This window comes from Lithobates pipiens, unplaced genomic scaffold (assembly GCF_037356315.1).
Source record: "Lithobates pipiens isolate NorthernLeopardFrog02 unplaced genomic scaffold, aLitPip1_a1.2 Scaffold_27, whole genome shotgun sequence".
NCBI classification, from domain to species: Eukaryota; Metazoa; Chordata; class Amphibia; order Anura; family Ranidae; genus Lithobates; species Lithobates pipiens.
Window position 1 is genome coordinate 191996624 of NW_027507788.1, and position 26502 is coordinate 192023125.

The window sequence follows — 26502 nt, forward strand, 5'->3', positions numbered from 1 at the left end:
AAAATGTGGAGAAAGTGAAGTACTGTAAATACTTTCTGGATGCACTGTACTACTTCCAGGAGAGTCAGATGGTTGTGTCCCCTGCCACGTGTCGCAGTTCCATCCTCCGACTCCTTCATCACTATAGGACTCGGCACTAAAGTACAACGACCATTTTCTTACAGGGAGCTGCCATTTTCATTTCATTAGACCCGACAGGCTCTTATAAAACTATATTAGATAGAAGCAAGAAGGGGTATACGAGTAGTATTCAGTTATAAAACTGAATACAATATTCATGTCAGTCTGCTCACAGACAATAAATAAATCAGCATCAAATTGCCCTATTAGGCTGGAAATAGTGGAGCAATCCTACTGGCTATGCAAAGTAGTAAAAGGTGCGGCAATCACAAGACGTTGAACAAAATTACAAACATTTTGGCAGGTAAAAAACATTCACACATTCATTTCAAATGCATATAACCCGTTTGCCTAGAGTTACACTTTAATACATAGTAGTGGGCTAAAAATGAAAATGGCAGACATGAAAATGACTAACAAAGATATAACCACTGATCCCATCCAGCTAGATGTTCCGGGTGCGGAAAGCTAGTCTTAAAATTGGATTATGTAATCTCTAAAACACAATGGGAGATTCATCAGCGGCGGCCCCCTCTCCCTTGTCAGATCATTGCTACCCCTCGTTAATAACCAGACGATAATGAGATAACAGGAAGCTCACAAGAGACTCCCAAGCCAGCATCTTTTATTTCCTCTATTTTTTTTTTTTTCTTTCTATTATTGAAGTAGCTGAGCCCTCTGCTCGTTAATCTGCTGCTCCTAATGAAGGAGCTAACGACTGCTGCCACCCTTCCACAGCGGCATCATTAGAGGCTGTTAGAAGCTCCAGGAAAAATGCTTAGCGCTGTAATTATTAGCACTGATGAGAGCCGAAAGCTCTCACACATACACACGCACACACACTCACCTACGCACAGACGTGTACAGACACAGCAGACAGCTATCACATTTACCTACAGCAGCCTGACTTGCGCTTATGCAGACATGCAGTTCTACAGGGAACGGGCGAATTGCCCCCAATATAAGCAGGAGTTTGTGCTTGCATTAACTCCGTGTTTTCATGGCTCACAACTTTGTAGCGCTTTTCGAGTAGTGACATCACATTGACGGTGATGGGAAAGAAGTTGTGAACCCTTTTAAAATGTCAACAAGTCTCAAAATAAAAAAATAAAAAAAGAGAAATAGGAGAAAAACAGCTAGGAGCGTGTGTCTCAATGTCTATGCCATGAAGGTGGGAAATAACTACATTAAAATGCTAATTTATTACCGTTACAATTTTTTTTACTGCACATACATACCAAGCTGTCTTCTGATGTCATGAAATGCGTAAAACAATTACAGCCACCTCTATCTCACTAAATATATACCCACTTCAGATGATGCAAAGGGCGCACATATCTAAGCACGGAATGTTAGGGGTTAGGATTAATGCTTTTTAGTCTTCACTGACACTCTGAAACCTCACAGGTCCTCCTTGAAGTATTTTTAATGCAATAAAGTGTGCATTTGGACAAACAACCCATTGCCACTTTCTGCCAGTTCAACCAGTATATTTCAGCACTTGCACCGAGAGCAATATGCATATATTTCAGGGAGCTAAAGTGGTATTAAACCCAAAAGCAACTATTTGTTATATTGCAGCTTATCAATTCCTATATGAAAAAGCTTCATTTATTTTCCTTTTTAGACTTTCTTTCCTTTATTTTCATCTGGTGATCTAGCGAATAAATCTGTAGTTTTTGAACAAAGCAAGCTCTCCTTCAAATGTAGCAGTTAAAGTTGTTGTAAACCCTTACAAACCACTTTGACCTACAGGTAAGCCTAGATTAAGGCTTACCTGTAGGTCCAAGAAATATCTCCTAAACCTATACGGCAGTGATGGTGAACCTTGGCACCCCAGATGTTTTGGAACTACATTTCCCATGAAGCTCAACTACACTGCATAGTGCCAGAGCATCATGGGAAATTTAGTTCCAAAACATCTGGGGTGCCAAGGTTCGCCATCACTGCTATACGGATTAGGAGATATTACCTGTAGACAGCGGCGCGCAGGCGCACTGGGCAGGCCACAGATCGCAGCGATATGCCACAAGTGTCGGCTCCCTTGAGCATGCACGGGAGTGACGTCATCGCGGCTCCGGCGAATCACGGTGATTCGCCGGAGCCGCGATACCCGGAAGTCGCTCCGGGATCCATGGCAGCGGCGAGGAGGAAGACGGAGGACCGCTTCGGGGGCTTCGTTCTCAGGTAAGTTATTCATAATGAGCTAGTATGTTATGCATACTAGCTCATTATGCCCTTGCCTTGCAGGGTGTGTTTTTTTTCCCCCCTTTACTTCCTCTTTAAGTCCTGGTTTACACCAGTGTGGCTCTGAAATTGCGCTACTTCAGCGCGATTTCAAAGCCGCAGATCAGTGCAATTAGCACCTAGAAATTCATTGCAGGTTACAACTTCATTTAACAGAAGTCTGTGCAAGTGGCAATGAAATCCCAAAAAAGTAGTGCAGGAACCTTTTTCACTGAGTCGCAACAATTTGAAAGGTTACATTGCCAGCAATGAGGTGCGAATTATATGGATTTGAAATGTTAAATCACACGACAAATCGCATCAGTGTGAACCATTTACCACTGACAGGGGTGCTTACAATGAATGAATGAATGAAATACTTGTATAGCGCACAATGCAAACTGAATCGCCTCTAGGCGCTGTGGCGAGCTTTGATCATCTGCTAAAAGAGGAAGGTCTTGAGTTTTTTCCTAAAAGCCAGGTGATTTTCTTCCATGATCAATGTTTATTCATTTTTATAAAACCTTTGTGCAAAAAGAAAAAACATTTTTTTTTTGTTATATCTGCTCGTATAACAGCAGTTTGAGCTGGAGTTGGCTGCAGTTTGTTTAGTGTCATCTAAACCGGCTGGTTCATCTAACACTCCCCCTTACCCAGATTAATAATGCTGCTGTCCAAACATGCCCCTGTGCTCCTTCATCCAGAGCGGAGGCATTCCAATACAGGAGGTGTGTTACTGGTCAGATTAGCAGGTCAAAAGCGAAGGAAAAAGACTAAAAAAAAGAAAATAAATGCAGCCACCATATCTAAGGATTGTTAAGCTGCAATATGTCACATTTTTGGTTTTGGGTTTAAAGTGGTTGTAAACCCTTACAACACACTTTGACCTACAGGTAAGCCTAGATTAAGGCTTACCTGTAGGTCCAAGAAATATCTTCTAAACCTACACGGTTTAGGAGATATTTGCCGAAAGACAGGCACCGCTGTCTACGACAGCGGCGGAGCAGCGAGACCCACCGAGAGGATGGATGCACCGGACTACAGGGGACAGTGGTGACTTCGCTGGCTTCTGTGTCAGGTAAGTGACACATAATGGACTACTATGCGATGCATAGTAGTCCATTATGCTTTACCTTTGCAGGGAATGAAAGAGGAAGTAAACTCATCATGATTCATTTTTAGGTACCATTTACAATTGTGAATGGGGCTAGTAGTGACTAGATGCAGGAGACCCAAAGGAGGTTCCCAGCAATTAGCTGTGGGTGGGAAACCCCACTGAAAGGAGTGAGGCTGACAGTTCCTGCAGCTACAGAATCTCACAAAAGTGAGTACACCCCTCACATGTGACAACACTGAAGAAATGCCACTTTGCTACAATGTAAAGTAGTGAGTGTATAGCTTGTATAACAGTGTAAATTTGCTGTCCCCTCAAAATACCTCAACACACAGCCATTAATGCCTAAACCACTGGCAACAAAAGTGAGTACACCCCAAAGTGAAAATGTCCAAATTGGGCCCAATTAGCCATTTTCTCTCCCCGGTGTCATGTGACTCCTTAGTGTTACAAGGTCTCAGGTGTGAATGGGGAGCGGGTGTGTTAAATTTGGTATTATCGCTCTCTCTCTCTCATACTGGTCACCAGAAGTTCATCGTCACCTCATTTTACATTGTAACAAAGTGTAATTTCTTTAGTGTTGTCACATGAAATGCTATAATAAAATCATTACAAAAATGTGAGGGGTGTACTCACTTTTTGTGGAATACTGTATTTGTGAGTGCTTGCATGTAATCGCTCATGCAGTAAATACCTACAAATAGTTGGTCCTGGACACAAAGTCTGCATGGTGGATACATAAAAACAGCTGTGAAAAGCTGCAGGAGCTGTCAGACTTGTGACTTGTATGGCTTTCAGTGGGGTTTCCCACCCACATCTAATAGCTGGGAACCCCCAATGGGTCTCCCAACACCTAGTCGCGGATGGCCCCATTCGCAAGTGTGAACGGGGCCTAAAAATTTAATAAATCCCTAGAACACATGCATATTTCTCAGAAATTCAGTGAGCTCTTAAAGCGGTAGTAAACTCAGATAATGTTACCCCAAATCAGCAACATGCCATTTCATGTCAAACATTTTTATGATCGCCTCTGCTTGTACTCAGCCGCTGCCATTATAAATCCTGTCTTCCGCGTCTCAGTAGTATTTTATTTGCGCCCTCACTTCTTCTGTGGCCATAATCCCGCAAGCGTGCATTCGTCCATCCACACATTCGAGGCAGTTGGGGAATCCTCCTGGCTATGTCTTCCTATTCTGACAGTGGATAACTTCAGAATACACTGATCAGTTCCACAGACTATAAATCCTACTGCGCTGATCACGCGGAGAAAATCCATCAGGGTGGTTGTACAGAAGTTGATCGGTAGATCGATTTCAGTACAAACACGGTGCTCGTACATGGAACAAAATTCGGGCGGTGCCTACTGAACCAGTCGTGTACGGCCAGCTTTAGCTGTATGGTTGTAACCAAGAGCAGCATATGGAAACGTAATTCAATGACTTGCTACATAGACCGGAGCAGTGGTTTAAGGCTCCATGCACATTTTTTTTTTTTTTTTTTTAAGATGCAGTTCCAGCGGGGGGAAAAAAAAAAACTGATATTTTTTAGCGTTTTCTTCTGCTGGAAAAACGCTCCTAGACGCTGAAAAAAATGCTAATAGCCTAACGTAGTGTGGATAACACTATCTGGACTCTAGGAGCAGAAAAAATTGCTAATAGCTTAAAGGAGCTTAAAAAAGTGCTAGTGTGCATGGAACCTTTAACATGCTGGTGCTACGCATACCTCTAGGGGTACCGCTAACATGTTCAAGGGGTGGTCCTTATTGAAACTAACCTGTTTACCAACTTGGAAGCTCAGTAAAATTAAACAGTAAATCTAGATTTACTGGGATTACTTTAAAAGCATACTATTCAGCGTGTACTATTCTAGCAGCAGTACAAAATTTCAGAAAAGTCTTTAACCTCTTGCTTACTGGCCACTTAAAGCCCTCTCCTGCCCAGACCAATTTTCAGCGCTGTCACACTTTGAATGACAATTGCGCGGTCATGCTTCACTGTACTCAAATGAAATTGTTTATCGTTTTTTTTCACACAAATTGAGCTTTCTTTTGGTGGTATTTAATCATCATTTGGGTTTAAATTTTCTGCTAAAAAAAAAAAAAATTGAAAATAAAAAAAAAAAAAAAAACATGTTTCATAGTTTGTTATAAAATTTTGCAAATGGGTAATTTTTCTCCTTCACTGATATTCGCTGATGAGGCTGCACTGATGGGCACAGATAAGACAACACTGATGGGCACTGATAGGTGGTATTGATAGGCAGCACTGATAATTACTTATCGATTGGGGATTTATAGGCGGCACTGTTAGGTGACGCTGGTGACACCTCCACCATCGGGACCTATATCCCTCTCGCAGCCTCCAGTGATCGGCTTTTACTGACTCTGTTTACATCACCTAATCAGCTGTCATTGGCTGACAGCTGATCACGTGATAAGGGGGTCGGGATCAACCCTTTACTATGATCAGGCGAGTCTCGGACTTGCTGATCACAGAGCTTGCCGTGTGCACCCTGCAGGGGGCACGCAGGGTGCTCAAGCACGGGAGGAAGTCCAGGGACACCCTCCCGGCAAATTAAGTCCGCGTTGTAGCCGTCTTTCGGCTATAGTGCAGATGGAAAGTGGTTAAAGGCAGGGATCTATGGCCAAAATCTATGCCAAAGCTAACTCAGTCTACTGGTAGGCCTCCATGGCCAAAGTCAATGCCATGGCCAATTCAAGCCACTGGCCCATCACTATACAAAATTATCAAAGGCTTGTGGGCATTGCCACTTATGGTAACTGCCAGCATGAAAACATGAATCCTGCAGAAAGGTTAAGGCTTACATTTTGAACTAGATTAAACAGTAGAATGGATAGTTTTATAGAAAACCCCTTTGGAGAACAACTGTCTATGAACTCAGCATTTGCACCGCTGAGATAAAGTAGTGATATACCCACTTGTCCATAAACCACTGCCGCACATTAGTAGCCTGATCCCGCCAGAATAGTTTTGACAAGCCATTGTGCAGAGCTGATGAAACTATACTGCCAATATCTTGCTGATTTGGGGAAAATTGGCCCTAGTCTGTGTGTGTATAATATATATATATATATATATATATATATATATATATATATATATATATATATATATATCACACACACACACAGTGTGCGAGGTAGAGACCTTAAGCTGTCAGATTCTCGAGGGGATGTAAATGTGTGAACTATCGGTGCTGTATAAAGCGGGTAAATTAAAGTGATTTTAAGGGTTCCCCTTTTTTTTATTTTTTTTTTTAAAATAACAAACATACTTACCTGCACTGTGCAGCTTGTTTTGCGCAGAGTGGCCCCGAACCTGCTCTTCTGGGGTCCCCCAGCGGCTCTCATGGCTCCTCCCCACATCAGATAACCCCCTTGGAGATGCGTTTCCCCGAGGGGGCTACCTTGTGGGCACGCTCCAGAGTCCAGCATTCAGCGTACATAGCCACCGAACGTATGACCCTGCCCCCCCCCCCCGGGGCACTGGATTTGATTGACAGGAGCGGAAGCCGATGACTGCACTGCTATCAATCTAGACAATCAAAACACGAGACACCAGCTAGAGCTAGAGAAAGTAAGGTAAGTAAAACAGGGGCATTGGGGGGCTGCTGCACTGCAAGACCTTTTTCACCTCAATGCATAGAGATTGCATTGAGGTGAAAAACCATGAAGGTTTACAACCCCTTTAAGTATTGAACACGTCACCATTTTTCTAGGTAAACATATTTCTAAAGGTGCTATGGACATGAAACCGTCACATGTCATTAACAACCCATGCAATTCATACATACAAAGAAACCAAAACAAATAAGTTCAGAAATTAAGTTATGTGTAATAAAATGGAACGACACAAAGAAAAAGTATTGAACGTGCTAACTGAAATTTATGTACTACTTTGCACAAAATCCTTTGGTGGTAATGACAGCATCAAGACACCTCCTGTATGGAGAAACTAGTCGCGTGCATTGCTCAGGAGTGAATTTGGTCCATTCTTCCACACAGTCTTAAAATCTTGAAGGTTTCCGTGGGCCTCTTCTATGAGCTATGATCTTTAGTTCTTTCCATATATTTTCTATTAGATTCAAGTCAGGTGATTGGCTGGGCTATTCTAGCAGCTCTATTTTCTGTCTTTTAAACCAATTAAACGTTTTCTTGGCTTTGTGTTAGGATCATTGTCTTGCTGAAATTTCTAACCTCGTTTCATCTTCATCATCCTTGGTAGATGGCAGCAGATTTTTATCAAGAATGTCTTGGTACATTTTTCCATTCAGCCTCCCTTCAATGATATGAAGTTTGCCAGTACCGTATGCTGAAAAACAGCCCCATACCATTATCTTCCCACCTCCAAACATCACTGTTGGTATGGGGGGGGGGGGGGGGGGGGGTGATTTTGAAGTGATGTGCCATTTTGAAGTGATGTGCCATTTGACCTCCAAACACGGTGTATATTATGGCATCCAAAGAGTTCGATTTTGGTCTCATCCAACCAGACTATATTCTCCCAGTATTTCACAGGCTTGTCTAAATGTTGTGCAGCAAACTTTAAATTAGCTTAGAAATGCCTTTTCTTCAGAAACGGAGTCTTGCATGGTGAGTGTGCATACTGGCCATGGCAGTTAAGTGCATTACTAAAGGCCGTACACACGCTTTGATTTTCAGACGTCAATTGTGTTACAACGACCTATTGTCTACAAATCCTACCGTTTACTACAGCCAATTTCCTACCGTGCTTGCGACAGCCAATTTCACGTTTTTGTCAGACAAAAGCTGGATGTGCAGACTAACATTTTTGTCGGATGTGAACACGTCATCTGATTTTCGTTTCATTAGTATAGTTTTAGTACTAATAAAATCGTAGGGCTTTCACACTGGAGCAGTGCGCTTGCAGGACGGTCAAAAAAGTCCTGCAAGCTGCCTCTTTGGAGCGGTGTGTTTACCACTCCTAAAGTAAAAAGCAAGAGAAAGGGGTAAGGTTGTGCTATGGAGCAAATTAGTATAATTGTGGTATGAGCGGCCTCTATTGAATTTCCACCCAGTGTGGGTGAAACAACTAATGAGATAAGAAAGGGAAATAGACTTGGCGCTATACCTTTGGTTTGAAGAAAATAAAAAAATTATAATTTATATTTTCTTCAAACCAAAGGTATAGCGCCAAGTCTATTTCCCTTTCTTATCTCACCACTCCTAAAGCACCCCCTTCCCATAGAAAACAATGGGGCAGCGCTGCAAACGCGGCTGTAGTGGCGCTTTGCGGGCAGTTTTAACCCTTTTTCGGCTGCTAGTGGGGGTTAAAACTGCCCCATTAGCGTCCGCAACACCTCAGTGTGAAAGTAGCCTCATGGTTGGAAGCCACCTATGACCCGATCATGGTAATCAAGGTTTAGTTTAAAGACAGCTCTTTGCTCATGTTCTTTATAACCATATCTAACAGCTACTGAACCAAACCCAGCGGACAAAGCGTTAGAGCCCTTTCACAATGGGGCCACCCATGTGTTTGCGGTAAAGCGCTGCTTTTCAGTCAATAGTAGGGCGCTTTCAGCCCCAAAAAAGGGGTTAAAAACTCCCATATTGCAGCGCTCCGAAAACGCCCCAAAGATGCTGCTTGCAGAACCTTTTCCGCCTGGAAGAAAATCACCTGGCTTTTAGGAAAAAACTCAAGACCTTCCTCTTTTAGCAGATGATCAAAGCTCGCCACAGCGCCTAGAGGCGATTCAGTTCGAATTGTGCGCTATACAAGTATTCCATTCATTCAACGTCCCGCAAGCACACCGCCTGGGTATGAAAGCACATTGCAATGAATGGGAGACAGTTTTCAGGTGCTATTTCTAGCACTAAAACGCCTGAAAATTGCCTCAGTGTGAAAGAGGTCACAGAGAGAAAACAAACCGAAGACTGAAATATGAAAAAGACAAAAAAAAAAAAGAAAAGAAAATTACACACACACACACACTCCACCTGTTTCAGCACTGTGTAAATGTAAATGGAAGATGCACAGAGTTTTATTAATAGACTTGTTTTGCGCTCACATGTTTCCGTTCTTCTTGCAGAGCACATACAGCACCCACACAGTCAGCCCAGCATGCTCCCACTGTATCTGCTGGGGAACGTCAATGCAGAGAGACAGGAAGGGCACAGGTGACACCAGCACTTTGTATCGTAGCGTGCGCTGACAGCTGATGAAGCAATGCGTTTCCCATGTGATATCGTCTCCATCACTATGCAGCACATACTTCACAAAACCCCAAACTGGTAATCCTATTCAGTAAAGTTTTCATTCATTTACATATTCAATATGGACATTGTGTGATCGCCCTCTTTTTAAGTCTGCATATCAAAAAATAAATATCACCATGCTAAAAAGCAATGGCTATCAAAGCAACTACAAAGGGAAATCCTAGTTTTGGTAAAACTGCTATAAAATATATAAATTGTAGTAGCCATACTGTAATTTAAAGGTTATCAACAATCCCCAATTCTCCAACACTGCTGGTTATGGCAGTTAAAGGTAAACTCCAATTTGTGTTGATTTCTCCATGACATTTCATGCCAGATTTAACACTGCTGTGTCCCCCATGTGAGACGCTGGGACATTTCAGATCCAGACCTGGTGACATTGTTGGGCCCCTGAGTGGGACATTTCTCTCCAGATCCTGTTCTGGTGAATCTAAGGGAACTGATCTGAAAAATCTGTGTTTCCTCTTCCTAAAGTGCATTTGCCATACAGTTCACTGGAGGTTCCACCAATGGCTTCATGACAAGCCTTTGTTTCACCTTCCACAATTTTACTGTAAAGAGTTGACTCGCTTGTCTATAAATTTAAATCACCTGCTTGGAGCTGATCTGACCCATAGAGCCTAGGAAATTAACCTAATGCATGCTGGATATTACAGTTTATTAGCTGCCAATATTGCCTACTACCATTTTTTTTAAATCTCAGTTTGCACATAACAAAACTTCTACACAAAAGTTTCTTTGATCACTGCTCATCTCTCCTGTGATGAGAATAGAGAGAGGCATACTGCCTCCTCCTGGTTACACAAGGTACACTAACAGCCAGGGTTTATATTCCTTTAATCCCTTGAGCCATCGGCTCCTGCGATGGATTAGCATTGTGTAAATAAGAATTTAAATCCCATGACAGTCGTGCAGGAGCCCCAGGCAAGCCTTGAGAATGACGTGCAGCCACAAACCCACAAAGACATTAGTGCAAACCCCAAACTACTAGATTCCCCTATCAAATCCAAATCAGCAGGAAAAAAAAAAAAACCACTGACAGCACCTACAATGCATGTTTGGTACTCCCCTAAATCAGTCCATAGATTATAGTTTTTTTTTTTTTAATTCCCCCATCCACACATTCAATGGAGCTTCTGATCAGGTCAGCCTGAAAACCGACAGATAGTTCTATCGGACCACTCGTATAAAAAGGGGCTTAAAGGGGTGTTCCAGCGGAATTATTTTTTTTAAATCACCAGCTACAAACACTGGATACTTACCTGTCCAGGGCGCCCATGATGTTGCATGTCACCGCCCCCCCCCCCCACCCGGCCTATACGTCCCTTGTATCTAGGGCTGAAACAACTAATCGATTAATCGACAACTAATCGATTATGAAATTAATCGATAACTATTTTCATAATCGATTAATCGGCCTGTAACATAATGGGGTTAAAAAAAACTAAAATGAGCCCTTTATAGTACAAAAATAAAATCACTACTGTAAATATTACTTTCACTGTTCTACAGCAAAAATTTAACCCCTTCCAGTAGTGATTATCTGCTTTTTTTTTGTACTATAAAGGGCTAATTCTAGTCTTTTTAACCCCATTATATTACTAAACGTCTTAGACCTGGTTCACATCTATATGTTTATTGGTGCTTTTTGCAGAAACGCACTACAGTTCATTTACATGGTTTTCTATGGGACACCTTCATATCTGAAAGGGTCAGGGACTTTTAACGCGAAACGGTGCTTTTTTGGTTCAATGTACTTCAATGGAGAAGCTGCAGAAAAGCATGTAATGCATTTTTGCAGCAATATGTGTTTTTTAATCTGCCCAAAAAAATGCAAAAAAACGCAAATTGCAGTAAAATCACGTGCGCAAAAATCAAAACACACAGCAAAAAACACTGCAGAAACAGATCAAAAGCAAAAACTGCATAGGTGTGTACCGAGCCTTATGCTGGCCTCACCGATCAATTTTCAGGTGAGAAATCTTTGTACATTTGCTGAATGAAAGAATTTTGTTTGAAATTTTCAGTTCATTTCTTAACAAAAACCACATACACTGTCTGCAAATTCCTTTGACCAATAAGTTTTCTATTATTTCAAATTTTTCCGTCACTGTAGTTGAAAATGAACGTCAATTTGACCCACTTTTTTTTTTAAGGTTATTAACTGATTAATCGATTAATCGAAACAATAATCGGCCAACTAATCGATTATGAAAATAATCGTTAGTTGCAGCCCTACTTGTATCGTGTCCTAGGGCCACCATCTTCACTAAGGGAGACAGGCAGTGGCACTGCCCATTTCCTACTGCGCATGCGCGAGTCGCGCAGAGCTTTGTGAATGGTACAAAACACAGTCCCTAGAACACAGCACATCCCATTCCCCAGAAGACAACGCGAGGAGGAGAGAAGACCGAAGATCACCGCGGAGTAGGAAGACTGCCTAGAAACAGGGGTTTCTGGTAAATTAAAAAAAAAACATTTTTTTCAAATGTTTTTTTTTATTATTATTTTAAGAATATTAATGCTATTTTTTTTTTTTTTTTTAGGGTGGCCCTCCACTTTAAAGTGGTTGTAAACCCTTACAAACCACTTTGACCTACAGGTAAGCCTAGATTAAGGCTTACCTGTAGGTCCAAGAAATATCTCCTAAACCTATACGGTTTAGGAGATATTTGCCCGAAGACAGGCACCGCTGTCTACGGCGCATGCGCCGTAGACAGCGGCGCGCAGGCGCACTGAGCGCGGCATTTCCAACAACGGAGCTGCCGTACGTGCCGGCTCCCGTGCGCATGCGCGGGAGTGACGTCATCGCGGCTCCGCCGAATGACAGCAGCGGAGCTACGAGACCCCACCGAAAAGATGGATGCGCCGGACTACAGGGGACAGCGGTGACTTCGCTGGCTCCTGTGTCAGGTAAGTGACATATAATGGACTACTATGCGATGCATAGTAGTCTATTATGCTTTACCTTTGCAGGGAATGAAAGAGGAAGTAAACCCATTAGGGTTTACTTCCTCTTTAAATGACAGCAAAGACAATCTGAGATTAAATCAAAATAGGTCTAAATGCTAACTGGATGACATTCTTTTTGCTAAAAATGTGTATCAAACAATTGCCTATTTTTTTGTTTTTTAATGGGGTACAATCATTTTTTATTTTGGTCAATATTTTTGTATTTCATATCTACACATACACACTCCAATGTCAGCTCCACGTCACTTAACAGGACTGGCTTCCTGATGTGACAATGGTGGACCGTACCTGCACAAAGTGTGTCAGCCACATATCGCCTCCACCAGGGGAGCCTGTGAGCGGGTCATTCCAAAACCAAGTCTAAACTACCACCTTCTTGGCAGAATTATGAGGAATATTTTCAACAACTGCAGATTTCAAGAGATTAAAAGAAAAGAAACTTTTGAAATGACATTAACATTTTAAACCTCACCTGAGATTTTAGTTTCTGGGTTAAAATGTACTTCAAAGCGGACCTTCACCCTAAAATAACTTTACTTTTATCTTGCCACCCTCCCACATTTGGATATTGATTTCATTTATTTTTCTCATTTAAAAAGATTTTTTGTGCTTCAAAATAGCAGTTCCACATTTTTAGTGTAGGCGAGTATGATATTTGCGCTTTCCAATTTAAAAAAAACTACACTTGGCTCCCTTTCACAACGTCGCCACTTGCCATGCGATTTGGTAGTTTAAAATAAAATGACAAGTCGCACCCTATTTGTGCCTAGGGAACCGTTCAAAATCGGTGGGACTCTGACTTGCAACAAATTGAAAAGGACTCAAGCACTATTTTGGCGATTTCATGTGCGACTTGCAAGGATAGGTGCATTAAGTCGCACAGATGTCGGAAAACCACACATGTAATCGCACTGACCAGTGACTTTGAAAGCCAAATTCAGTGTGAATGGGGTGTAAAGGCATCATCTTTTACCTTTATTAGTATGTTTTCCTTTTGAGCAGTAAGTGATTTACTTCTGGGCTATTGGGTGTACTCCCTATCAGCACTAATAGATCACTCATTGAGATTAGGGCTGCAACTAACGATTATTTTCATAATCGATTAGTTGGCCGATTATTGTTTCGATTAATCGGTTAATAACCTTTAAAAAGAAAAAAAAAGTGGGTCAAATTGACGTTCATTTTCAACCACAATGACGGGAAAATTTGGAAATAGAAAACTTCTTAGTCAAAGGAATTTTCAGACAGTGTTTGTGGTTTTCGTTCAGAAATTACATTCATTTTAAAAATAGAATGTTAAAAACAAGTGGAAATTTCAAACAAAATTCTTTCATTCAACGAATGTGCAAAGATTTTTCGTCTGAATATTCTCATCTGGAAATTGATCCGTATGGCCAGCATAAGGCTCGGTACACACCTATGCAGTTTGCTTTTGATTTGTTTCTGCAGTGCTTTTTGTTGTACATTTTGATTTTTGCGCACATGATTTTACGGCAATTTGCATTTTTTTTGGGCAGATCAAAAAACACAAATTGCTGCAAAAATGCATTACATGCTTTTCTGCAGCTTCTCCATTGAAGTATATTGAACCAATAAAGCACCGTCTTGCATTAAAAGTCCCTGACCCTATCAGATGTGAACGTGTCCCATAGGAAACCATGTAAATGAACTGTAGTGCATTTCTGCAAAAAGCACCAATAAACATATAGATGTGAACCAGGTCTAAGATGTTTACTAACATAATGGGGTTAAAAAGACTAAAATGAGCCCTTTATAGTACAAAAAAGCAGATAATCACTACTGGAAGGGGTTCATTTTTTTTGTTACTGTAGAACAGTGAAAGTAATATTTACAGTAGCAATTTGCTCTTTGTACTATAAAGGGCTCATTTTAGTTTTTTTTTTTAACCCCATTATGTTACTGGCCGATTAATCGATTATGAAAATAGCAATCGATTAATTTCATAATCGATTAGTTGTCGATTAATGGATTAGTTGTTTCAGCCCTAATCGATATATACACTTATTGCGATTTTTATTTAACAAAAGTACGTAGAAGAATACATAATCGGCCTAAACTGATGAAGAAATTTGTTTGTTTTTTTTGGATATAATAGCAAAAAGTACAAAATATTGTGTTTTTTCCAAAATTGTCACTTTTTTTTTTTATAGCGTAAAAAAAAAAAAAAAAAAAAAAAAAAAACGCAGAGGTGATCAAATACCACCAAAAGAAAGCTCTATTTGTGTGTGTGTGTGTGTGTGTGTGTGTGTGTGTGTGTGTGTGTGTGTGTGTGTGTGTGTGTGTGTGTGTGTGTGTGTGTGTGTGTGGGGGGGGGCGGCATTTTGTTTGGGTATGTCGTCTCACGACCATGCAATTGTTAGTTAAATCGACACAGTGCTGTATCACAAAAAAAATGGTCTGGTCAGGAAGGGGGCAAATCCTTCCTGAGCTGAAGTGGTTAATGCGGTAGTAAACCTGTAGATAAAAAGAAAAGAAATAACCAGGCCTCCCACAGCTTAATAGCATAACGAGCACGGCTCTAGGATTCCCCTTGTGACAAATTGTATTGTTAACTGTAATGTCTGCCTTTATTTTGTAAAGCGCTGTGCAAACTGTTGGCACTATATAAATCCTGTATAATTATTATAATAATAACAAATGTGCTAGCATGTACCGCTTACTAGGGCATTATACCAGACATTTTTTTAGGCAGAGCCCTCCAGATGTGCCCCGCCACTTGCGTTTTTGCATGGCTTTCCATTCTGGTTTGTACTCTGACCATTTGAATGGTTAGGCTGCAATGACAACACCTCCCTGAATGTGCACTGGAGTCATGATTGGGGCACACTGAATGCAGAGCACACTTTGCATTTGCTGTGATGTAATCTGCTGGAGCCTATGTAAAAATGGTGCACATTTAGGAGATATTCACTGTACCTACAGGTAAGCTTAATTATAAGCTTACCTGTAGATACAGATAAGACATCTTAGTTTACTAACACTTTGAAGAGGAAGTAAACCCTGATGAGTTTACTTCCTCTTTGACTCCCTGCAAAGGTAAAGCATAATGGACTACTATGCATCGCATAGTAGCCCATTATGTGTCACTCACCTGACACAGGAGCCAGCGAAGTCACCGCTGTCCCCTGTAGTCCAGAGCTTCCATCTTCTTGGTGGGTCTCACTGCTCCGCCGCTGTCATTCGTCGGAGCCGCGATGACGTCTCTCCCGCGGATGCGCACGGGAGCCGCCACTCGCGGCATATCGCCATTAACTGCGGCGTGCTCAGTGCGCCTGCGCGCCCTTGTCTACGTTGCATGCGCCATAGACAGCGGTGCCTGTCTTTCGGCAAATATCTCCTAAACTGTGTAGGTTTAGGAGATATTTCTTAGACCTACAGGTAAGCTTTAATCTAGGCTTACCTGTAGGTCAAAGTGTGTTGTAAGGGTTTACAACCACTTTAAGAACTCAATGATATTAACAAACGTGTTGCCGCATTTAAACCCCACCTCATCACTGGCAACATAAATAAATATAGGTCTCCTCCCACTCCATGTATGCAGGTTATATAGGCAAAGCTTTAATATAAAAGCTCACTCCGTCCCTAATGTTTCTGGTAGCTGCAAGCAGATGCCCCAGAGATGCTTTACTTCTCTGATTATGTTCCTACCCCTCTCATGAATGTTACGGCTCACACTGCAGGAACATGCATTGTATGTGATGATGTTGGGGGCCCAGCTACATTTGAGGGAGTTAGGAAGACGGGAGTGCCACCTGCCATGGAACGGTAGGTTGGGTGGGGGAGATACAGATCTAATTTTTTTTTAGCCACAGCAAATATATAACTCCCAATTGGGAAAAACCAAATCCTCCAATAGCCACTCAAATTGAAAACTTTTTTTTTCTTTTATAGAACAGGTATCATCCCAGCTACATTCTCCCTTACAGTATTGTTTTAGCCTTGGCTAAAAAAGTATGTGCACAACATATTTTCATACATACATGCAAGCCCTTGCTTAAAATTAGTGCTGCATACTCCATGGTCCGTATCTGATTTAACAATATAAGTATTTCTATGCACGCTTACCCTCTCCTTCCCAGAAATCTCTAGTTGAATCTCTTTCTCCCGCAGTTTCTTCCAGTTGGTATAATATTTGGTCATTGGTGTCCCCTCTTCTTTTGTTTCTTTTTCCCATTTGACCTGTGAGACAAAAAAGACTTGCTATTTCAACTTTTTTGACATGGGGAAACCCTTGAAAAAATAAATAAAATTGCAAATGCGAGAATGAATAAAAAATAAAATAAGGAATGTGACATACATTGCATATTTTAAACACAGGGTTGGTCTATGTGAAAAAAATAATTTTCAATGATAATAAAACATTTAATAAATTGATAATAAAAAATTTCAACCGCAGGGGAAAAAAAGGCTAACAATGAAAATTGTAGTCTTCGATGCAATGTTTTCCCTTCCACAGAGGTCACTGGAGTGCACCCTTCAAGTGTCAATGAAGAAAGGCCCCTTAAGCTGGTCATACACTGATCAGAAGGGGCAGCTCACACTGGTTGAATTTTGAAAAGAAGTCGATCGTTTTAGGCCCCATTCACACTTGTGCTGCTTGTCATGCGACTTTGGACCCCAAAGTCGCACTTCATGTTTTCCAATGATAACGTTCATATCTGAACTTCAGAGTAGTTCCTGCATTACTTTGGTCCGACTTTCGTGCAAATTGAGGTCCACAGACCACAATGTAAACCCTCAAAAGTCACATGAAAGTCGCACCTGCATGATAGAGATGTGATTTGGGTGCAACTGGAGCAGGCAGGCGGGGGGAGCCTTCGTTGGGGTGGAGTGTTTAGGTTAGTGATAGCGGCAGGTGGCGTGATTGATGGATCTACACCAGGGGACAATTTAAAAAAAAAAAATTTTAATAACGGACTTGTCAAAAACTTGTGTCGTCTTCGCTTTTGGGTGAATGTGTATGGGCACTATATACCCCATACTCATTCACATTGGGGGGGGATCTTTTAAAGGGGGCTTTCAGATTTCGAACAGCCCCGCATCCGCAGATCCCCACAACCACCGGCCACCAGTGTTTTGGGAAAGAGGCCCTTGTCCCCATCAACATGGGGACAAGATTCTTTGTGGTGCCCAGAATCACCAACCATCCATGTTGAGGGCACATTGCCTGGTATGGATCGGGGGGTGGCTCGCTACCCCCCCTTTCCTGTCCTGCCGGGCTGCATGCTCAGATAAGGATCTGGTATGGATTTTCGGGGGGGGGGGGGGCTTTTTCTTTTTACATTTTGGAGCGGGGTTCCCCTTAAAAACCAAACCAGACCGAACTATACCGGGCAATTTTTTATTTTTTTTTTGGACAACAGGATGTCCATCCTTGCGATAAAGGTGGGTACAGATGTATCGCAATTTGTCCAGTTCAGCAGGGAAAAAATACTGAAGAGAAAACAAACGCAGCTATCGCATGTAAGGATCAGTTTGTTACCTTATATTGAATCATTGTACTTTAGATATTTGAAGGAAAAACTATTTATACACAGTTGTGCTCATAAGTTTTGGCGTATTGTAAGCGGGATACTTTGGCAGAATTTATGATTTCTTGGCCATTTTTCAAAGAATATGGATAATAACACAAAAACATTTCTTTCACTCATGGTTAGTGTTTGGCTGAAGCCATTTATTGTCAATCAACTGTGTTTACTCTTGTTAAATCATAATCACAACAGAAACTACCCAAATGACCCTGATCAAAAGTTTACATACCCTGATGATTTTGGCATAATAACATGCACACAAGTTGACACAAAGGGGTTTGAATGGCTATTAAAAGGTAACCACCCTCACCCGTGATTATTATACAGGTTTTATATAGCGCCAACAAATTTGTGCAGCGCTTTAAAACATGTGATCTGTTTGCTTGTAATTAGTGCGTGTGTGTGTATAAAAGGTCCATGAGTTTCTGGACTCCAGATAGACCCTTGCATCTTTCATCCAGTGCTGCACTGAGGTTTCTGGATTCAGAGTCATGGGGAAAGCAAAAGAATTGTCAAAGGATCTGCAGGAAAAGGCAGTTGAACTGTATAAAACAGGAAAGAGATATAGAAATATATCCAAGGAATTGAGAATGCCAATCAGCAGTGTTCAAACTCTAATCAAGAAGTGGAAGATGAGGGGTTCTGTTTAAACCAAACCACGGTCAGGTAGACCAACTAAAATTTCAGCCACAACTGCCAGGAAAATTGTTTGGGATGCAAGGAAAAACACACAAATAACTTCAGGTGAAATACAGGACTCTATGAAAACATGTGGTGTGGCTGTTTGATGCACAATAAGTAGGCACTTGAAGAAACATGGGCTGCATGGTCGAGCCGCCAGAAGAAAGCCATTACTACCAAAGTATCCCGCTTACAATATGCCAAACAGCACAGAGACAAGCCCTCAAACCTTCGGGCACAAAGTCATTTGGAGTGGTGAGACCAAAATGTTTTTTGCCACAACCATAAATGCTACATTTGAAGAGGAGTCAACAAGGCCTACGATGAAAGGTACACAGGTGGATCACTGATGTTTTGGGAGATGTGTGAGCTACAAAGGCACAGGGAATTTGGTCAAAATTGATGGCAAGATGAATGCAACATGTTATCAAAAAATACTGGAGGAACATTTGCGTTCATCAGCCAGGAAGCTGCGCATGGGACCTACTTGGACATTCCAACATGACAATGATACAAAACACAAGGCCAAGTCGACCTGTCATTGGCTACAGCAGAATAAAGTGAAGGTTCTGGGGTGTCCATCTCAGTCTCCTGACCTCAATATCATTGAGCCACTCTGGGGAGATCTCAAACATGCAGTTCATGCAAGACAGCCCTAGAATTTACAGGAACTGGAGGATTTTTGCTAAGAGGAATAGGCAGCTTTACAATCTGAGACGATAAAGAGCGTCATCCACAAATACCACAAAAGACTTCAAGCTGTCATTGATGTTAAGGGGGCAAATACATGGTATTAAGAACTGGGGTATGTAAACTTTTGATCAGGGTAATTTGGATAGTTTCTGTTGCCATTATGATTTAAAAAGAGTAAACACAGTTGACTGATAATAAATGGCTTCAGCCAAACACAAACCATGAATAAAAGAAAAGTTTTTGTTAGCATTCATATTCTCTGAAAAATGGCCAAGAACTTCTGCCAGGGTATGTAAACTTACAGTGGTGTGAAAAAGTGTTTGCCCCCCTTCCTCATTTCCTGTTCCTTTGCATGTTTGTCACACTTAAGTGTTTCGGAACATCAAACCAATTTAAACAATAGTCAAGGACAACACAAGTAAACACAAAATGCAATTTGTAAATGAAGGTGTTTATTATTAAAGGTGAAAAAAAATCCAAACCATCATGGCCCTGTGTGAAAAAGTGATTGCCCCCTAAACCTAATAACTGGTTGGGCCACCCTTAGCAGCAACAACTGCAACCAAGCGTTTGCGATAACGTGCAATGAGGCTTTTACAGCGTCCTGGAGGAATTTTGGCCCACTCATCTTTGCAGAATTGTCCTAATTCAGTTACATTAGAGGGTTTTCGAGCATGAACGGCCTTTTTAAGGTCATACCACAACATCTCAATAGGATTCAGGTCAGGACTTTGGCTAGGCCACTCCAAAGTCTTCATTTTGTTTTTCTTCAGCCATTCGGTGGTGGACTTGCTGGTGTGTTTAGGATCATTGTCCTGCTGCAGAACCCAAGTTCGTTTCAGCTTGAGTACACGAACAGATGGTCGGACATTCTCCTTCAGGATCTCTTGGTAGACAGCAGAATTCATAGTTCCTTTTATCACGGCAAGTCTTCCAGGTCCTGAAGCAGCAAAACAGCCCCAGACCATCACACTACCACCACCATATTTTACTGTTGGTATAATGTTCTTTTTATGAAATGCAGTGTTCCTTCTACGCCAGATATACTTGGACACACACCTTCCAAAGATTTCCACTTTTGTCTCATCGGTCCACAGAATGTTGTCCCAAAAGTCTTGGGGATCATCAAGATGTGTTGTGGAGAAATTGAGACGAGCTTTGATGTTCTTTTTGCTCAGCAGTGGTTTTCTCCTTGGAACTCTGCCATGCAGGCCATTTTTGCCCAGTCTTTTCCTGATGGTGGAGCCATGAACGCTGACCTTAACTGAAGCAAGTGAGGCCTGCAGTTCCTTGGACGTTGTTGTGGGGTCTTTTGTGACCTCTTGGATGAGTCGTCGCTGCGCTCTTGGGGTAATTTTGGGCGGCCGGCCACTCCTGGGAAGGTTCACCACTGTTCCATGTCTTCGCCATTTGTGGATAATGGCTCTCACTGTGGTTCGCTGGATTCCCAAAGCTTTGGAAATGGCTTTATAACCCTTTCCAGACTGATAGATCTCAATTACTTTCTTTCTCAATTGTTCCTGAATTTCTTTGGGTCTCTGCATGATGTGTAGCTTTTAAGGATCTTCTGGTGGACCTTACTGTGTCAAGCAGCTCCTATTTAAGTGATGCCTTGATTGTGAACAGGTGTGGCAATAATCAGGCCTGGGTGTGGCTAGAGAAATTGAACTCAGGTGTGGACAACCACAGTTATAGTATGTTTTAACAAGGGGGGCAATCACTTTTTCACACAGGGCCATGATGGTTTGGATTTTTTTTCACCTTTAATAATAAACACCTTCATTTACAAAAATTGCATTTTGTGTTTACTTGTGTTGTCCTTGACTATTGTTTAAATTGGTTTGATGTTCCGAAACACTTAAGTGTGACAAACATGCAAAGGAACAGGAAATGAGGAAGGGGGCAAACACTTTTTCACACCACTGTATGAGCACAACTGTAGTTACTATCTGTGAAACACAGACGTCTGTGCCTTTTAGATGTATGCAAAGCCTGTATCAAAACACAGAAGATCAGGCAGAATAGGGGAACACAATGACTGGGATATTCTCTTGTCCCCCAGGGACAATACAGCGGGAAGCGGTTATAGAAGGAAATAAAGAATGTCCCTGTAATAATTAATCCTTCTGAGAGCTTAGAGTCCCCTGTGTGCTATTCCAAAGGTACCCACAGGTTCACTTGACGTCATCCAGCAAATGGAAGCCCCAGGATTTCCGTCAGATACAACTTACATGTGCGTAAGTACTTTATGCAATATGGACAGACAATGACTCAATCAAAAAACAAAAAAGAAAACAAACACGATTATGCATAAAGTTTAGAAGTCAAATTTCAGATTAGGAAAATCAGATCAGTGGAAGAGAACTTCTGATCGCTAGTAGTAGTTAGACATATGCAACTGGGCTTTCTTAGTAATATGGAAGACATTTTATCTCTAAAGTGGCTTTATCAGTTCAAACGAGTACAGGGAAATTATGCTAACATTTATACCCACAAGGTCAACTCTGTTACCTTAATTCAGCACCATGATGCCATGAAATGTGTCCAAGCCAATGCTAACCATCCTACAAATGTCATCAGAGGAAGGAAGGAGCACTGCTCACTGACCAAATGCATGAATATGTGAATGAGTTTGACCTCAGCCAGGCCAGACATGTTTCCCACACAAATGCTTTCTGTGACCAAGCCCCGATGCACAAGGCGAAACATGTCAGGGGGTGTAGCTGAAGTGCCACTGGCTAAGGCCACATTCATTCACTAGATCGGTTGAGCGGTTCTCCTCCTTTTCTCTGATGATGCTTCTTCACCCCTGAATGGAGCATAGGTGCCTGTTCCCTTCACTGCAACCAACAGGGAGATCACAGCTTAGAGCGGCACTGCAAGTTATACCTGCATCCTAGAAATGTCTTCAACATTACAAAATAAGTCCAGTTGAAAATGAGCAAATACTGAAGGCTATAACATGACTTCGATTAAGGAGAACTTTTACAGACTAAAGCTGGGCATAGAAGTTTCGTTTTTTTTTTTTTTTTATCGTCCAGCTGACGATGTCTGAAGTGACACGCGCCTGCAGAGCTGTCAATTTGAAATTATTGGCTGTATACATACAGCCACTGTGTCCCAACGGACATGAATGGGACTGCCTGTGCAGGGACAAAGGCAAACGCTTAAATATGCCTGTGTGACCAAGGCCTAATACTGAGGGATAGTGAGTATGGGTGTGCGAGTGTGTGTATTTTAACAGATTTTTTTTTTTATATACAATGTTAACATTAAGATAAAGGATTCTCAAAGCACTATGAGTTGGACACCTTTCCCACTGATGTGCTTTTGCTGCGCTGAAATGCACCTTTCCAGCAGGACAAAAGTGCATCAAAATTATTTACTTTTAAATTCTATGTGACCTTTCACATAGCTGCGCTGCATTTGTACTGCGGTTTGAAAAGTCCTGCATACTACATCTTGTGAGTGCTTTTAAAAAGCGCACCCAAGATGCACCAAAAAGAAACCCAGGGTTCAGTATTAGGTGCGCTTTTGAGGTCATTATGCTGTAGCGGGCAGTCGCAACCATCTTTAGTAACCAGGCACTCATGCATATGAGCTGTAATGCAACGCAATTAAAACACATTATGCATTTTAAAAACAGTGTTTTAGAAGCGCTGCAGTATGAAAGCTGGTTCCTTAACAATCAGCAGGTAAGTAAAGCAATGCCACCCTTCTCTCCTCTTTGGTGGTCACTAGTACCACTAGTGCTCAGTCTTCCACCTGGTGGATGTCAATTCTGCTGTCCCCAGCCTCCTTCCCCCGGGTTCTAGTGGTGCTAGCCCACTGGTGTCCTTAACAACCAATGAATAGCTGGTTGATAAGGAGCAGGCACCCAACGTCATCCTTAACAACTAGCTAGTCAAGGATATGGACTGTAATGCAAGGCATATAAAACGCAATGCATTTTTTTTTTGTTTTTTAAATAATGCATTTTAAAAGCGCTGCAGTATGAAAGAAGCTGCACTGTAGAATTTAATTTGAAAGTTCAGGCAAGAAAGCATATAAATCACTTGTCCAACCATTTCATGGTGCTTTTATAGACTCGGCTAATTTTGAACGACTTTTCATTCAAGTACTATGCCAATGATTTGTTTAACACAGAACAAACGTTCTACTTTGAATGAACTTTGACAAGCGCATGCACCTATGACTAATTGGGACTTTACTCAGCTGGGAGCAACCTTAAATTATAAGAATGTTGTCCCCATTCCATCCTTATTTTTGGAATTTTTGCTTACCTCGGTTGAAACAAATTGTCAACTTGTCCGCTTTAACTTTTCGATAAATCAAACATTCGGATAATTTTCTGGCACAATTTTACAGGTGCAAAGGCCAGATTTAGAGATCAAAGTATACAAAGCTTCCTTTGCAGCTCCCTTTAACTGAATGGGTCTAAAAAGGTGAGGTCACTGTCGTAATGACCCAACGAGTTTTGTAAACAATGGCTTCTCTCAGTACAACTAGAAGTTATACAATGCTTCATAAGTAGGAATGAGGCTATTATCTACCCTTGGTGAATAGACGACTACGGAACATTAAAAAGCAATTTTATATTTAAGTAATACCAGTCCCAGAAGACTGAACAAGCAGGCAAAAAGACCTCAACAAATTATGCCAACAACCACTTATACATATGCATTATTGAATGATGCTATATGTCAACAAAATGCCCTACAAGATTAACAATGTCCAGCAGGGTAACTCTCATCCATAATTAAATTGGACACATGCCCACTACAAATCAGAGAATGGAAAAAGTTCCTGTCTATTTGACCCCGGATTATATCTGAACCTGCCCCTACAATAAAATGTAAAACAATGAAAGCAATTGTAAAGTAAAAAAAAGAAAAAATGTTTATACTTGCCTGCTTTGTGCCTGTAGCTCCTGGCCCCTCCTCTCTGTCCAGTGTACCCAATGGGAATCTGCTTCCCATAGGGGCACCAGTCCATCCAGTTCAACATGAGTGAGTGTCTACAATTGTTCTTATCCCTGTACATTGCACACTCACATTGGTCCCTACCCTCAAGGAGCCCACAATCCAAGGTCCCATTCATATACTAGGGCCAATTTTGGACAGAAGCCAATTAACCTACCTGCATGTCTTTGGAGTGTGGGAGGAAACCGGAATACCCAGAGGAAACCCACGCAGGCACAGGGAGAACATGCAAACTCTAGGCAGGTAGTGTCGTGGTTGGGATTTGAACCAGCGACCCTTCTTACTGCTAGGTGAGAGTGCTAACCACTACACCACTGTGTCGCCCGATAACCCAGCAAAGCCAGCGAGACCCTGAAGTGAGGGGAGTGAAGAACGGAAAACATGAAGATGTGCACAGCGTTGGATTGAGCAAGGGCTCAGGTAAGTAAAGGGGGGGGGGGGGATGCTGATTCCTAAACATTTTCACCCTAATGCAAGGAATGCATTAAGATAAAAATGTTTAGGCTTTGGAAACACTTTTCATTTCAGCATAAAATGTGATTTACTTATGTTAAATACAAACAGCAATTTAAGTGAAAAACACAAACCAGAAAATGACCCAGTTATATAGAAAAATGAAAGATGTGCACTACTTTTTGGGGATTTTTGGTGTACAGGCTCTTTAAATAATAGGGGCATTATCCAAGACACTTAATGCAGGACTTGTCAACTCTAGTAATGACATGCCAGTAATAAGAATGGAGCCCTTGATGTGTCTCCTCTTCCCCTACAACTATATAGACCCAGCACATCTCTAAGTGGCACCACCTGCAATCCCCCAGCACAGCTCTATCCTACTGCAGAGACCACAACACGTGGGCGTCTATGATCTGACACTTTCCCATTGCTGCTGTCCCTGCGAGGTGGTGCCAGAGTGTCTGTGGATGGCTTCTAGCACTCCCAGCCCCCTGATTTATATTACCAGCAGACTGCCATTAAAATATTTATGAAGGCATTACATCCGTGCGTGCTGTTCTAGGGTTGCAGAGGAGATCAGGCTCCGTCAGCCAGCAAACAACAGAATGCTAATTATCAAGATTTATCTGCTCCCTTTGGAGACAGAGGTGCCTGCAATGTACTGCAGTGCAATTCGTGGGAGGTCCACCAAGCAAAAACAGGGTCCAAGAGCAGTAGGTGGGTCTAATGACAATTACTGATATCTAAGGGACGGAAGGTCATTTGCCGGTTCAATATCACAGTTAAGGGATTCAGTTACACTGAGAGCATCCTACACATTACCCTGATGACAGTAAACGGCTTACCAATTTCCTCTGTACTAAACACTGTCATTTGCTTCACACATAGCATATCAGGTGGTGTTTATCCAATGTGACATGCTGCAAGTTTCACCTGCAGAACTTCACAGGCTGTGTTAAATTACAGGGCTACCCCACGGAACAGGCTACACGCACAACTAAGGGATCAGACCAACCCTATGCAAGGGGACACTCCAAGGTAAATGCAAAAGTTATACACAGTATCTCACAAAAGTGAGTACACCCCTCACATTTTTGTAAATATTTTATTATACCTTTTCATGTGACAACACTGACGAAATGACACTTTGCTACAATGTAAAGTAGTGAGTGTACAGCTTGTATAACTGTGTAAATTTGCTGTCCTCTAAAAATAACTCAACACACAGCCATTAATGTCCAAACTGCTGGCAACAAAATTGAGTACAGAACTAAATGAAAATGTCTAAATTGGGCGAAAAGTGTCAGTATTTTGTGTGGCCACCATTATTTTCCAGCACTGCCTTAACCCTCCTGGGCATGGAGGTCACCAGAGCTTCACAGGTTGCCACTGGAGTCCTTCTCCACTCCTCCATGAGAACATCACAGAGCTGGTGGATGTTAAGAGATC

General features: G+C 41.8%; 1 protein-coding gene across 1 annotated transcript in view; it reads right to left on the bottom strand.

Annotated features, from left to right (window-relative positions):
• NOC2L (NOC2 like nucleolar associated transcriptional repressor) overlaps positions 1-26502 on the bottom strand; it is a 224624-nt gene that overhangs the window by 38560 nt on the left and 159562 nt on the right. The window contains exon 16 of the mRNA XM_077458080.1: positions 16776-16889. Coding sequence (XP_077314206.1) covers positions 16776-16889 — 114 coding nt within the window. The remainder of the gene's footprint in view (positions 1-16775; positions 16890-26502) is intronic.